General features: G+C 48.4%; 6 protein-coding genes across 6 annotated transcripts; 3 read left to right on the top strand and 3 right to left on the bottom strand.

Annotated features, from left to right (window-relative positions):
* Window positions 1-161: 161 nt before the first annotated feature.
* On the bottom strand, window positions 162-773 carry FOBCDRAFT_34113 (uncharacterized protein). The gene is made up of 2 exons (XM_031183669.3): window positions 546-773; window positions 162-492 (listed from the first exon to the last, which is right to left on the bottom strand). The coding sequence occupies exons 1-2, from the start codon at window positions 731-733 to the stop codon at window positions 420-422; spliced, it is 261 nt and encodes an 86-aa protein (XP_031039311.2). The 5' UTR covers window positions 734-773; the 3' UTR covers window positions 162-419.
* A 1,252-nt stretch (window positions 774-2,025) lies between these two features.
* FOBCDRAFT_273913 (GPI biosynthesis protein family Pig-F-domain-containing protein) lies at window positions 2,026-2,827 on the top strand (the record flags this gene model as incomplete). Its single annotated transcript, XM_031183668.3, has 2 exons — window positions 2,026-2,355; window positions 2,408-2,827. The coding sequence occupies 2 exons, from the start codon at window positions 2,026-2,028 to the stop codon at window positions 2,825-2,827; spliced, it is 750 nt and encodes a 249-aa protein (XP_031039310.3).
* A 2,583-nt stretch (window positions 2,828-5,410) lies between these two features.
* FOBCDRAFT_273912 (uncharacterized protein) lies at window positions 5,411-5,824 on the top strand (the record flags this gene model as incomplete). The annotated part of the gene is made up of 3 exons (XM_031183667.2): window positions 5,411-5,427; window positions 5,536-5,642; window positions 5,775-5,824. The coding sequence occupies 3 exons, from the start codon at window positions 5,411-5,413 to the stop codon at window positions 5,822-5,824; spliced, it is 174 nt and encodes a 57-aa protein (XP_031039309.1).
* A 1,143-nt stretch (window positions 5,825-6,967) lies between these two features.
* Window positions 6,968-10,140, top strand: FOBCDRAFT_292967 (P-loop containing nucleoside triphosphate hydrolase protein; the record flags this gene model as incomplete). The annotated part of the gene is made up of 1 exon (XM_031183666.3): window positions 6,968-10,140. The coding sequence occupies one exon, from the start codon at window positions 6,968-6,970 to the stop codon at window positions 10,052-10,054; it is 3,087 nt and encodes a 1,028-aa protein (XP_031039308.2). The 3' UTR covers window positions 10,055-10,140.
* On the bottom strand, window positions 10,106-11,227 carry FOBCDRAFT_34079 (S-adenosyl-L-methionine-dependent methyltransferase). The gene is made up of 2 exons (XM_031183665.3): window positions 10,373-11,227; window positions 10,106-10,326 (listed from the first exon to the last, which is right to left on the bottom strand). The coding sequence occupies exons 1-2, from the start codon at window positions 11,109-11,111 to the stop codon at window positions 10,157-10,159; spliced, it is 909 nt and encodes a 302-aa protein (XP_031039307.2). The 5' UTR covers window positions 11,112-11,227; the 3' UTR covers window positions 10,106-10,156.
* Window positions 11,228-11,709: 482 nt separating this feature from the next.
* On the bottom strand, window positions 11,710-12,628 carry FOBCDRAFT_34070 (uncharacterized protein). The gene is made up of 2 exons (XM_031183664.3): window positions 12,347-12,628; window positions 11,710-12,291 (listed from the first exon to the last, which is right to left on the bottom strand). The coding sequence occupies exons 1-2, from the start codon at window positions 12,500-12,502 to the stop codon at window positions 11,896-11,898; spliced, it is 552 nt and encodes a 183-aa protein (XP_031039306.2). The 5' UTR covers window positions 12,503-12,628; the 3' UTR covers window positions 11,710-11,895.
* Window positions 12,629-12,677: the final 49 nt, after the last annotated feature.

Below are 12,677 nucleotides of genomic sequence, written 5' to 3'. Positions count from 1 at the left end.
TAAGATAGAGCTCTCAAGGATATAGCGATCGCTAAAGTACCCCATATCGTTGATGCCTGGGGATGATTAGTGTATGTGAAGTAACCTGAATATCAAGCGGGGTGTTTAGGATGAAAAGCGAATATTGGAGGTAATGTACAGTAATCACAAGGGAAAGAAGCTTTGAAGTTATAACATATGGAATTATATAGTTCTAGAAATTTATCATATGTAGTCGTAGATGGGTTGCTTTAAGCACCCTTCCTGTAATGCACCTCAACGCCTTTCCATGCTATGTACAAGTGACTGTGCATTGTCACAACAATTGGTCCCAATATCCAGGTATCCATGCGTGCATGTGTTTATCGAGTAGTGGTACCGTCGAGTCTTGCTCAGTCGAAGTCTATCCAACAGATTGGGTGTTTCTGTATATCCATCCTTTACAGTCTACCGTCGAAGGCATACTGGGCAGCGAGGGGCCAGCCGAGGATGACAGCGAAGCCAGGGAAGAAGCTGAGAGATTGTTAGTTGATATTGGTAAAGTCTTGGGTGACAGAGCAACTTACAAGAGAGCTTGGCTTCCAACTCGCTTGAACATCTTGGCGTAGTCGGGCTTAGCGGGCTGCTGAGTGATGGGAAGACGCTCGAATGGGTGAGACTCCATGGCTCGGCCAGCGTTTCTCATAGCAGTGAGGAGAGAGAATTGGCGGCGCTGAACAGCGCGGGCGGTAGATCGAACAACTATGGGAGACATGTTTGATTGAGTTTAAGGAGTCGGGTTGGTGTAAGTGGTTGGTTGAGTTGAGTTGTTTTTGAGATGAATCGATTTCAAGTTATCCTTAGAGGAAACCCAGTAGTAATATACTCAAAGAATTGAATTGAGTGGTGAAGATGTTTGTTGAGTGGAGAGTTGTTATTGCTCTGTTGATGCTGCTGATGATGCTGATGATGAGAGAAGAGACTATCTTTGGGAACGGTAGATGACATCCTCTTATACAGAATTGAGATGCCGATCTTTTTCACTAAAGATCACAAATTTGGTCAAGGATTCCTTCAAACGGCGACCTCCCAGAACCCGTGCAGCCGGATATATCCATTGTGGTCAGATTTCATCTGGTTTGGCGACCATCATGCCACTGTAGAGACCTGGATCCTGGGGTATTAGAGGGTGTTTTGACGGCTGGCCAATCATGTTTCACCGTAAACTATCAGTCAGCACAACAGCCCAGAGGTGCATGGCACGATTTCTAGGGCGTCGAGTGCGGTTGTGGTGCGATTCTGATTTGGTCGGCGGGGACCGGTGACGCTGGCGATTGGTCAATTGGCACACCCTTACCAACACCCTGTTTCTCCCGTCAACACTTCGTCGTTATCGACTGATTCTGAAGGATCCCAAAAAGAATTTCAGAATTTCTGGATCCCAAAGGAAGCAATGACCTGCGCTGTTTCCGGGGAACGGCGAAGAGCAAGTGGTTGCATTCGTGAGCCAGGATTGCGAATGTTACCAGGGTTTGCGATGATACTCGTTCAGCCACTCACGAGGCTCTCATGCTTACCCCAAAATGCATATGCCCATGTCGTTTCTAAGTCACGTTCCAGGTTCTGGTCCAGTTTGACAGGACAGCCCAGATTTGATCGCATGAGATCCAGATGATGATAACCATGCCATGATTGCCCTGGCTCTCGCCGATGCCGATGCCGGTTCTGGTCCATTCGCTTCAATTGTTGATTCTTAGTCTACCCTGTCCATTCCCGTGCCGATGGTAGGCCTCTTTCGGAGAATTCTAGCTCAAAGGAGTCACACAGTTGGTGTTGTGAGTGAAACCATGAGGCAACGGCGCGGAGGAGAGAGATTTCGGAGCCGAACATTTGGCCAGCTTTCAGCATCATGTGACCTAAAACGTGATGTGGTATCCAGCTACAGCTGTCAACTCAAGCTAAGCTAAACCACCCTGTTGGAGATCGCGACGAGACAAGCTACGAGCAATTGCTCAGTACACACTCCTTTTACAATTCTCGTCAATGCCGCTTGTCGACCCCGTCACCATGTCGACAACACTTGTCAAGAGCGGGCCCGCCACCCAACAACCCGCGACCAAGGCCGCCGTGCCCGCGATTCCGCTCGTCAATTCTCCTGCCGCTTTGCCCGCATCAGTCGCTCATCAGCTTTTGCTCGCTGGCCTGTTCTACTGGCGCTTCGATGCCCTGGTGGCCGATCCCGTCTCGACTCTTCAGACTGGCCTCCCAGTTGTTGCTGCCATTCAGGCTGTCTATCTTATACTGAGTCTTCCACCAGCGGGATCCTCGGGCTCTTCGAAGAAGCCTCGTCCTGGTGAGAAGAGGAAATCAGATGGACGGGAGGCAAAGGCTATTCCTGTAAGTATATGTGTTGTGCGTGAAAGCCACAAAACTAATGTCAATGGTATAGACCGCCGTTATTTCATTGCTCCTAACTCTAATCCTGACGCCGGCTCTTCATCTCCTCCTTGTCCTCTTTGGCGCGCCATTCCTTACACACGTTCCTCACACATTCTTGTGCTGCGCACATATCGCCGTCCTCGCGATTTATCCTGTCTTCTACGTTCGTGGTTCCGACCCCGTGCCTCTCCAGGCTGTCGTTGGTGTATCAGCTCCATTTGATCAGACATTTGGCGGTTTTATTGGAACAGTGGTTGGGGCTTGGCTTGGAGCTGTTCCTATTCCTCTCGATTGGGATCGCGAGTGGCAGAAGTGGCCCGTCACCATTGTTGTCGGTGCTTACATCGGATATATCGTTGGATCTCAGATCTTGGGCACCGTTTTCTTTGGAAAGCGCTGGGAAGTCACTCCTGAAATCAAGGAGGAATAAGCCATTGGTTCATGATGAGAACACTAGTGCTATTCCAAGATGCCCGTATGACAGGTGGACTGGGATTTACAGAGATATTTATGGCTGTGGATACATTGTAATGTACCGTGGCAAAAAGTTTGACATAATGAGATCGCCTACTATCATAGCGATAAGAATACATAATAATGAATACATTGCATTGGCTTGCCGCTGCTTCACTGATGAAATAGAATTAATAGTCATGATAAATAGATGCGTCTTTGCTGTGCCATTGGCCGAAGGTGTCTTCCTTCATGCCTCTGTTTCAAGAGTAATGCTCCCCATGTCGTCTTCTGGAGATAATACGAGGTAGTGCACGTGAAATTCCCTATACATTGTCAATATCTTGTTTGAGAGCAAGGTCTTCCATATTCTCATCATACTGCGGAAATTAGGTTATGGATATTGATATCATTGTTGAAAAACTATGCTAGCTCGCTGACTCAGGTACTGTTCATGGTTTCTCGTCCAATATAGATGGCCTGTGATATGCTTGGCACTACACTGGAGTCGATCGAGTTATGACACTATCAGATCAAGTCTCAGCATACGTAAGTACTAGTTTTCCCTCAATATCTCTAAATTAACTGGCCCTTGGCGGTCGTTCTAGTTACCTTGGCTCAGACGTAATTGGTGTATACATGGTTGGACGAATTGGATGTATGTCAAGGCATCATGTTCATTTGCTGAACGGCCTTTAGAAGGCCATATTCAGAGATTACTGGTGGAACAAACACTGATAGCTGAAAGGTTACCTAACATATGAGAGGATGGTATTGTCTCAAAACTGATGAACTTGCAATTCCAGCACCAAGTTCAATGGTCTGACGAATGGCGTCCTGACGCTTGACTACCTACATTGACAGGAGCCATTGGATAGAGAACGGTGATGGCTCGGCTTGCTTCTCCCAGTGCAAAAATCCCCTAGGACTGATCGCCATTGGGCGAACCGTATTTCACAACCCTGCATGTTCGGCACAGCTGGGGCCAAACTTTACAACCCCAGATTATTGATGTGCTAACACTGATATCATCGTATCATCTTCTGAGATCATAGCCCAAAGTTAGACTTTGAGACGGACTCATCCTTATCGCGACGCTTTCCTTGAAAAGACTGTAAGGGAGAAGAGATTACAGGCGAGGGCCAGACTTGTCGAAATGGGGCTGAGGACTCGTCCTCTCTTGGCCCTCCACCTGCAAGTGCCGGTGAGGCCGTGATAGAGGGCTTGGAACTTCAGTTCATGCTTGGCACTGACGCGTGCGCTCGAATCTTCTGAAACATGAGATTAACCAGCCAAGAGCCAAGCTGAGCCAGCGGAGACCAGGACAAGCCACGTCAAAATCAGGTTAATCTAGAACCTGCAGGCCAACTCAGGCGCTTATTCCCAGAGCATGACCAAAGAAAATTTTAGTAATAATCATGTTTCCCTTTTAGGCAGGGCATTTTTAATTCACCCTGTTGTAAGAGCTTGGGAGTCGGTAGACTCGGCATCTTTTAGTGGTAGTCGCCCAGTAACGTGCTGATTACGACAATTGGATGTCAGGTATTCTTGCTTGTCAGGCACACTGCATAACATCCATTCTCGAACCATGAACCGTCAGTTACGATATCAGAGAGGCTCAGAGTGGCCACAGCACATGATACACATCTATATCGAGATTTGAGGTTGAGTTTGGCATCGAGAATGAAGGATTGCGATAACTCAGCCACCGCGATTAACGAATTCTTCACATCGTCAATCACTTCGCTAATTGGCGATTGATTGAGGCTCGCCCCAGCCACACTGCGGCATTCGCCTCATGACGTACGTAGCCCGAGAAACCTTGTCAATTCCGTGACAAGTTGGCCGGGGTGATGGAAAGAAAAGCGAACGCACTTATACCATTGCTCACTGTAGTATGTTAAGCACATACAGATTAAGACTGATACAAAACTTATATGTCAAGAAATATGGATTTCTAGAACCGTCTGGCTATTGGATTTTCTCAGTTTAGAGGCTATAATACAGTCCAGCGTAGCATTTGTTGTTGTGGTATTTGTGAGGTAACCCGTTGTTTTTTCTTTCCGGACGGGCTCACCCAACTGCTAATCCTGTAAACTCATGTGCCCAAGTACAAGGTCAGGCGGGAACAGAGAAAGCAGGGCACATTTTGCTTGGCCCACGCTCTGTTCTTCTTCATCGTCCCTGTGGCTTGCCTCATCCCAGTCAGTCGATGACGTAGTGCCTAGGAAAAAGGTGCAGTTGAGGTTGCGCGGACGCTTGATGTTACTTGGTCAGGGAAAGTTGGAAGCTACGGAACGAAATTGGGTTGGCAGTGATTATCTTCTCAGGTTGAATGGGTGTGTATCCTTAATGAGTGATGTGATGCCATGCCCGTCCTTGGCCCGCCCGTTTGTGACGGAGCCTTGTATAAAAGACAAACCATCTCCCTCTCAATTGCGATCCGGTTCCTAACATCTCATACAAACTCTGTCTAACGAAGCTATCCTATCTTCTCACCCTCAACCACTACCTACTATACACACCTTCCGAGTAACACCTCGCCTTCCCAACCGACAACATGCCTTTCACTGCTAGGTAAGCTCGACCTCTTCAACCACACTCGACTTCGCGCGACGTCATCCCGAGCGATCCGCTGTTAGGGTGAACAAACAACAAGATTATATGTACTGACACTTCTAACAGCGACATCTGCAAGATCCTCCTTGCCATCATCCTCCCTCCCGTGGGTGTCTTCCTCGAGCGTGGCTGCGGTGCCGACTTCTTCATCAACATCCTCCTTACCATCTTGGGTACGTTCCTCTTGTCTCTCATCCCAACTTCCAATATCCAGCTGCATCCGACCCCTCCGCGGTTTCGGGCTTACCCATCCCTTGACCGTCCCTTCGCACATTGCTCAGCAGTTTACTAACGTTCCGCTTCAGGTTACATCCCCGGTATCATCCACGCTCTGTACATCATTCTGAAGTACTAAGCCTCTTCGCACCTCGCACCTCAGCTCTGTGGCGCTTCCCGGATCGCTTCAATGATGGCTGCCCCGCTTTCTAATCGCCCAAGACTGGTCAGCCATCGGTTGTCATTATCCACGCGACATCTTGTCTGACGGCCAAGACACCAATGACTGCCGAGCAATCCGGGCGCATGCTGTCTACCGACGACGCTGTGACGAGCTGCGCCGATTATTTTCCTCGCTTTGATACCTTACGCCGGTGTTCCGCGCTTGGCGCTGGATACTGGTTTTTACGACTGGCATGGGCGCGATTCAAGTTTCTTGTTTTCCTTTGTTTAGTTACGATATGATGGAGGCGCATGTTGGATTGGCTCTCAATGCAAAGATGCACTGGGCTTTTTAGTAATTAATTCGATACCCGTCAATCCAACAATTCCTTAACACGTCAATGTCACCGTTACCTCAACATTCACTCCGTGACATGAAGCTGAAGCAAACAACAAGTGACTATTCATCGTCCCAGTGTGCAAACTTGCATCGGCAGATGTGTGTGACATGGGTCCCCTGTTCTTGACGGAAAATGCGCTACCCATAGGCGGACACTTTTCAAGACACGTCAAACTCAAACTACTAATTAGATGAAAACAGTAGCACCAAAGTACAAACTTGGTTATGTTTGGCAGTGTTTGCCTTGTCCTACATTGGTGTTGGAACTTTGGTAACATTGAGATTTTTGTAGCCCCATTGTCAAGTCCCAGAAAGAAAGGAAAAAGTATCACTAAACTCACGATTGCCGACTCGGGATCATTTGGCATTGTCGAGCGGGTTCATCATGGGCGATCACTGTGGCTGTGCGTTCAATGGATTCAATTAGAAATAAGGGTGGAGCTAACATTTCAGCTTGGGCTTTTTGACTGTCCACAAAAAGACAAGAATTAGAATAGCGAATACGCGTATCTAACTTTGCGATTGAGATTGATTCCATCATACGGTTCTAAATCGTTTGTTGAGAGCGTGGCTGAGGTTTGGCAATCGAGGTCATCTTAAAAAATGACATAATGCTTAAATACTTGAACACAGTCACGTGCTTTCGCTCCTTGTGACGCTACAGCGCGTCGCCACGCGTTCATCATACCGTGTACTTCACCATTGACCTCACTCTTCGATATGCCTCCAGCACCACCAGATGTAATAGAAATACCTGACGATGAAGGTACAGCTTCGGAGTCTGAGGATAACATCTCGTCCTTTTCAAAGTCTGCCCAGAAAAGGAAGCACGAGACTGAGATTGAAGAGAAGGTTGAGTGGACTGGAGACGAAGACGATCTACCAGCAAAGCCCAAAAAGCGTCGTGGTGGGCGAAAGTCAACTCGCAAAAAGAAAGGGGATGATGTACATGCAGAGAATGAAACACCCAAAGATGATTACGAGCTCGCAGGTTTACCTGATTATCTGATCGAGCGACGGCGCAAGTTTGACACTAAGAGGAAACTTCACCACGATAATGCTCTTATGGTACCTCCTGATTATTCGGGGATTCACTTCGAAGAAACCAGAAGACTCGGGGAGCTGGAAGAGCGACCCAAGTTCAGTGAAAGCAGTGGCATAAAACCTTCACGACCGTACAAAGATATTGAACTGCCCCAATCAGCAGGTCTCATCCCAGCGTCGATCGCCCAGTATCTTCGAGATTATCAAGTTGCTGGCGTCTCATTTCTGCACAGAAAGTTTGTCTACCAAGAAGGTGGTATCCTGGGAGATGACATGGGTCTCGGAAAGACGGTGCAAGTTGCTGCGTTTCTAGCAGTTGCATTTGGCAAGACTGGCGACGAGCGTGACGCCAAGCGGCTGAGACAAATCCGCCAATATCCCCACAGATGGTATCCGAGAATATTGATTATTTGCCCCGGGTCTCTCATTGTGAACTGGAAGAACGAGTTAGATCGTTGGGGCTGGTGGCATACTGACCTGTTCCACGGATCCCATAAAGACGACGCATTGAGTACTGCCCGTGCAGGGCTAGTTGAAATCATGATCACCACTTATGACACATACAAGAACAGCCGAAGCTCAATCAACATGGTTCAATGGGACGCAGTGATTGCTGACGAATGTCACCGGCTGAAAGACAGATACTCAGAAACTACCAAGGCTCTCAATGAGATCAATGCGCTTTGTCGTCTTGGCCTCACTGGTACCGCGATCCAAAACCGATACGAAGAGCTCTGGACACTACTGGACTGGACTAACCCTGGACACTTCGGGACTCTGGCAGAATGGACACAAAGAGTCACCAAGCCCCTGACTGTTGGCCAGTCTCACGACGCAACGAAAGCTCAGCTCAGCCTGGCAAGAACAACAGCTGACAAACTGGTTCACAATCTGCTACCACAGTATTTCCTTCGGCGGATGAAGAGCATCATAGCGAAGCAATTACCCAAGAAAACCGACCGAGTCGTCTTCTGTCCTCTTACAGATCTCCAGAGGGAAGCATACGAGAACTTTTTGGAAAGCGCGGACATCGATCTCCTTCGCAGTCTTTCTGAGCCCTGCTGTGGAGACAAGAAGAGAGGATGGTGCTGTGATCGCCTCCTTTCTAGCGGCGTACGCTGGCAGAACATTGTTTTCCCCAGCATGATCGTGCTGCAAAAGATGGCAAATCATCTTACTCTCCTTGTGCCACAAACCACCGACTTGGAGGGAAAACACGAGTCAGATCTAAACACTCTTCGAACTTGCTTGCCTGAAGACTGGAAATACGTCTACGACAATCGGGATCGGATTAAGAATCTTGTTAATCCCGAGTTTTGTGGAAAATGGAAAGTTCTGAAGAAGTTGCTCAAATTCTGGCACTCAAATGGAGACAAGGTCCTTGTCTTCTCTCATAGCGTGCGACTTCTTCGTATCCTCCAGCATCTATTCACCAATACAAGCTACACTGTTAGCTATTTGGATGGCTCCTTGAGTTATGAACAGCGCCAGGAAGTTGTTGACACGTTCAACTCCGACCCGACACAGTTTGTCTTCCTCATTTCGACCAAAGCTGGCGGCGTGGGACTCAACATCACATCTGCGAATAAAGTCGTTATTGTTGACCCTCACTGGAATCCGTCTTATGACCTTCAAGCCCAGGATCGAGCCTATCGTATCGGCCAAACTCGTGATGTTGAGGTTTTCCGCCTTATATCGCTCGGGACAGTCGAGGAGATTGTGTACGCACGTCAGATTTACAAACAGCAGCAAGCAAACATTGGCTACACTGCGTCGTCTGAACGTCGCTACTTCAAGGGTGTCCAACAGGACACTGATCGAAAGGGTGAAATATTTGGTCTTGCCAACATCTTTACCTACCATAACGATAGTGGCTTATTGCAGGAAATTGTGAACAAGACAAATATTGCCGAAGCAAAGGCGGGCGTGCATCTTGTGGATGTCAACATGGAGCAGGCGGCCAAAGATGGAGAGGACCTTGCGATGGTGAAGAATGAAGAAACTGATGCTGAAGATGGTGGTATGAGCCAACTTGCCACTCTGCTCACAGCAGAGAACCAGCAACGAATGATCGAATCCAAAAAGGCTAAAAAGCCAAAGAGCGACGCGATCCAAGCGATCCTCACTTCTGCGGGTGTCGAGTATACACACGACAATAATGAGGTGATTGGAACGTCCAAAGTCGAGGAACAACTCTCACGACGGGCCGTCATGACAACATACTCATCTGGAGATGTTGATGGACAGAGCGCCCTTTTCGCGGAGAGTGATGACGAACAAGGGGACGGCCTACACAACATGTACAATCCCCCTGAAGAAGTCATGCTCCGACATTTCTGCGAAATGGCCAGAGAGTTTGGCTTCACGAATGCAACAGACTTTGCACTTGTTGTGGAGAGTTGGAGTCAAGAGGCAAGGAGAAATTGTCTAGACACTTTTTATAAGAGGAGAGCTGCGAAGCTTATACAAGAAGGCATCATCAAGGAGGAGGATATGAAAGATACTGCTCAGGTGGACACTAAGCACGACATCGATGCCAAAGAAGAGGTCAAGGATGAGAAGAAGGATGCTAAGCTGACCCTGAAAGAAGAAGACATCAAAAAGGATGACACCATACATACTTTGGTGAAGACAGAGAATACAAAAATGGAGGCCGTTGACACCAAGATGGAAGGTGAGAAGAAGATCAAGACGGAGGCTCAGGGGTCGAGTATAAGAACCTCGATATTCCTCTCAGATGACGATGATGATGACGAGCTGTGACGGGCGTTGGCGCACCGATTTGATACCCATAATGTATAACTCATATTTTGATTCCCAGCCGCGACATGGTTCCGGTAGTCGTGAAATACTATGGACACCCGCTTATTTGGTTAATGTTCCAACAACATGGGGAAGAATACCAAATCTTGCCTCCCCTTCAGGCTGTGCTAGGTCAATCTTCTCCCATGGCCCGGCTTCTCTTAACGATTTCCCTGTTGATCGGCAAATGCGGCACGACCCCATGACTTGTGACCACACAAGACCAGTAACCCCTATCGTTATCAGCAATTGCTTTTCTGGGCCGGATGACTGACTCACATTGATAGGCACGCAAGAGGACCCCCCTGTTCTCATTGATGCGCACATGCTCATAGGCATACCATCGACCCCCTTTCTTGAGACTCTGATACAGAAGCTTGATGTTCTTCTCAGGCTCAGGAATACTGCAGAGACACAAAATTGTGACGATGCAATCGACACTTTCTGGCTCAATGCGCCCATCCCACGCTTCTGGATCGTCGAGGGATTCAATGCCCACTGGGACAACCTCATAAATATCATCAAGGCCAATATCCTTCACTCGTTGTCGCAGAGTTGCCGCAGACTTGGGATTTGGCTCAATACCATACACGCGAGTCAAACCGTTGCCTCCTTTTCTTCGCCTCAATTCTCCATCAGCATCTCCTTGGTTGTTCACTCCAACGTTGACTTTGGCAAACACATCCGCCCACATTCCGGTCCCCGCACCGATCTCAAGAACAACGCCGTTAATGGGCTCTCCAACAACTTCGTCTCCCATACGGCCATTTCTCACACGACCTTCGAGTAATGGAATGACACGGCTCTCTGCGTTGGCTTTTACCTGCGGCCCGATGAAAGCCCAAAAGTTGCCGAACCAAACATCCTTGAAGCGGGATGGCGAGAACAAAGTTCGGAAGTCCTTGTTTCTGATAACCTCGAGAAGAGTGCCGGGAAGGAAACGCATAGCAATTCCCATGAAAAGATAGGGGCCAGTGAGGCACTCTATGAGCTCCTTGAGGGTTGAAAGAACTGCCATGATGCGCAAAGAGTCACAGTGATCTAAGCACGGAGACCGTGAAACATGCGTATGCGGGTGCTATATAAGGAAGAAGAATTGCTTTATATAGAGTAGGATGGGGGACTTTTGACTTAGACGCCCACACGGGACTCGGCTCGTTTTGTAAGTTCTCCGCCTCCCGGATACGGAGCCGAGCGGGGCCGAAGGCGCCCAACAGCAATCATGAGTGTCACTGTATCGTTCTTAGCATATCAACTGTGTGGTGTAGCATGATATTGTTTCTGCAGAGTGTGGAGGTACTTTTGCAGATGCCGATCCTGGAAACACGTCTCTCCCAAACAGAATTATGGTCCTGGTTTATCTTATACCCAACTATCTTGGCCAACCTCTATTTGAGATTTGAGCTGCCCGAGACAATTATTCTTGTCTAAGAAGATCTCTAAACAATGGCTCAGGACTTGCCCTCATGTCGTTCATGACGCCATCCAGGTAAGATTTTGGTTGATCCAAGGGGTTGTCAAGGCAGAAACACGGAGAACATTATCTGAAAGCCAAGGGGGGAGGAAAAGGAGCTGCCCGTTTCATCTGCCACACTTTTACTTCCCATACGACAAGAACGCTGCGTCGAGATTTGACCAAAAGTCTATTATCGCAAATAGAGCCATTCTCAAACTTTTGAATCATCATGACGGAATCCTCCAAAGAAGAACACATACAAAGACGCCCAAACTCCCAATTGCCCATGCATTTCCCTCCTTCTCCCCCTCCAACTTTCCACCTGTTGCCATTCCAAATGGCCACATCATAGCAATTCAAAATCGTCCAGCTGGTCGCGGTACTTCATGATGTTCCTCTTGATCTTGCTGCCCACAGTCCATGTTACAAAGTCCTCCATGCCTCTTGTGACCAAGTACGCAGGATCCGTGACTGTTTCTGTACCCACACGCACATGGCCCTGCTCAATCATCTTCGTAGCCGCTTGCACGGTCTCAGCCATGCGCAGTCTTGTCATCAGCACAGGCAAGCGACGGCGCGCAAAGGCGCTGACGGTAACGCTGTTCTCGACAGCAGAAAGCTTGGAGGCGCTAGAAAGGACACCCATGTCGTAAAGCTTGTTGAGGAGGAGTTCTTCGTGCTTGCGGCGTGTTGCGTTCTCGGGAGGGAGGAGGGAAAGGCGATGAGCGAGTTGGCGCAGAGACTGCGATTGTTAGTACAATGAATCTGCGCGTGAGATAGAAGTGACTTAGACTTACGCCGCAAAGACGGTTATACTTGTGATAGTCCTCGGGCTTCTGGATCATGTACCGTCGCATGACGGCCTTGTCGCGATGGCCATTGTCGGATTTGTATGTGATGAAGTCTGTCTTTCGGAGGAGCTTCTGCTCGTGATGCTTGAGTTTTCGGACCATGATCGCGGTATTTGTTCGCCCCCAAGTATTAAAAGCTCCGTAATCCCCGCTTGATGGTTTATTTTATGTGTCGGCGCAGTTGTTGGTAGAGGTAATCGTTGCTGTCCCGCGATATAAAAGTTCAAGGCTGGATGAGAAAACGATAAAATCTGAGTGGAGTCGCGGAATCTGCCCC

The sequence above is a fragment of the Fusarium oxysporum genome, chromosome V (assembly GCF_013085055.1).
Source record: "Fusarium oxysporum Fo47 chromosome V, complete sequence".
NCBI lineage: Eukaryota > Fungi > Ascomycota > Sordariomycetes > Hypocreales > Nectriaceae > Fusarium > Fusarium oxysporum.
This window is presented reverse-complemented; position numbering and strand designations above follow the sequence as displayed.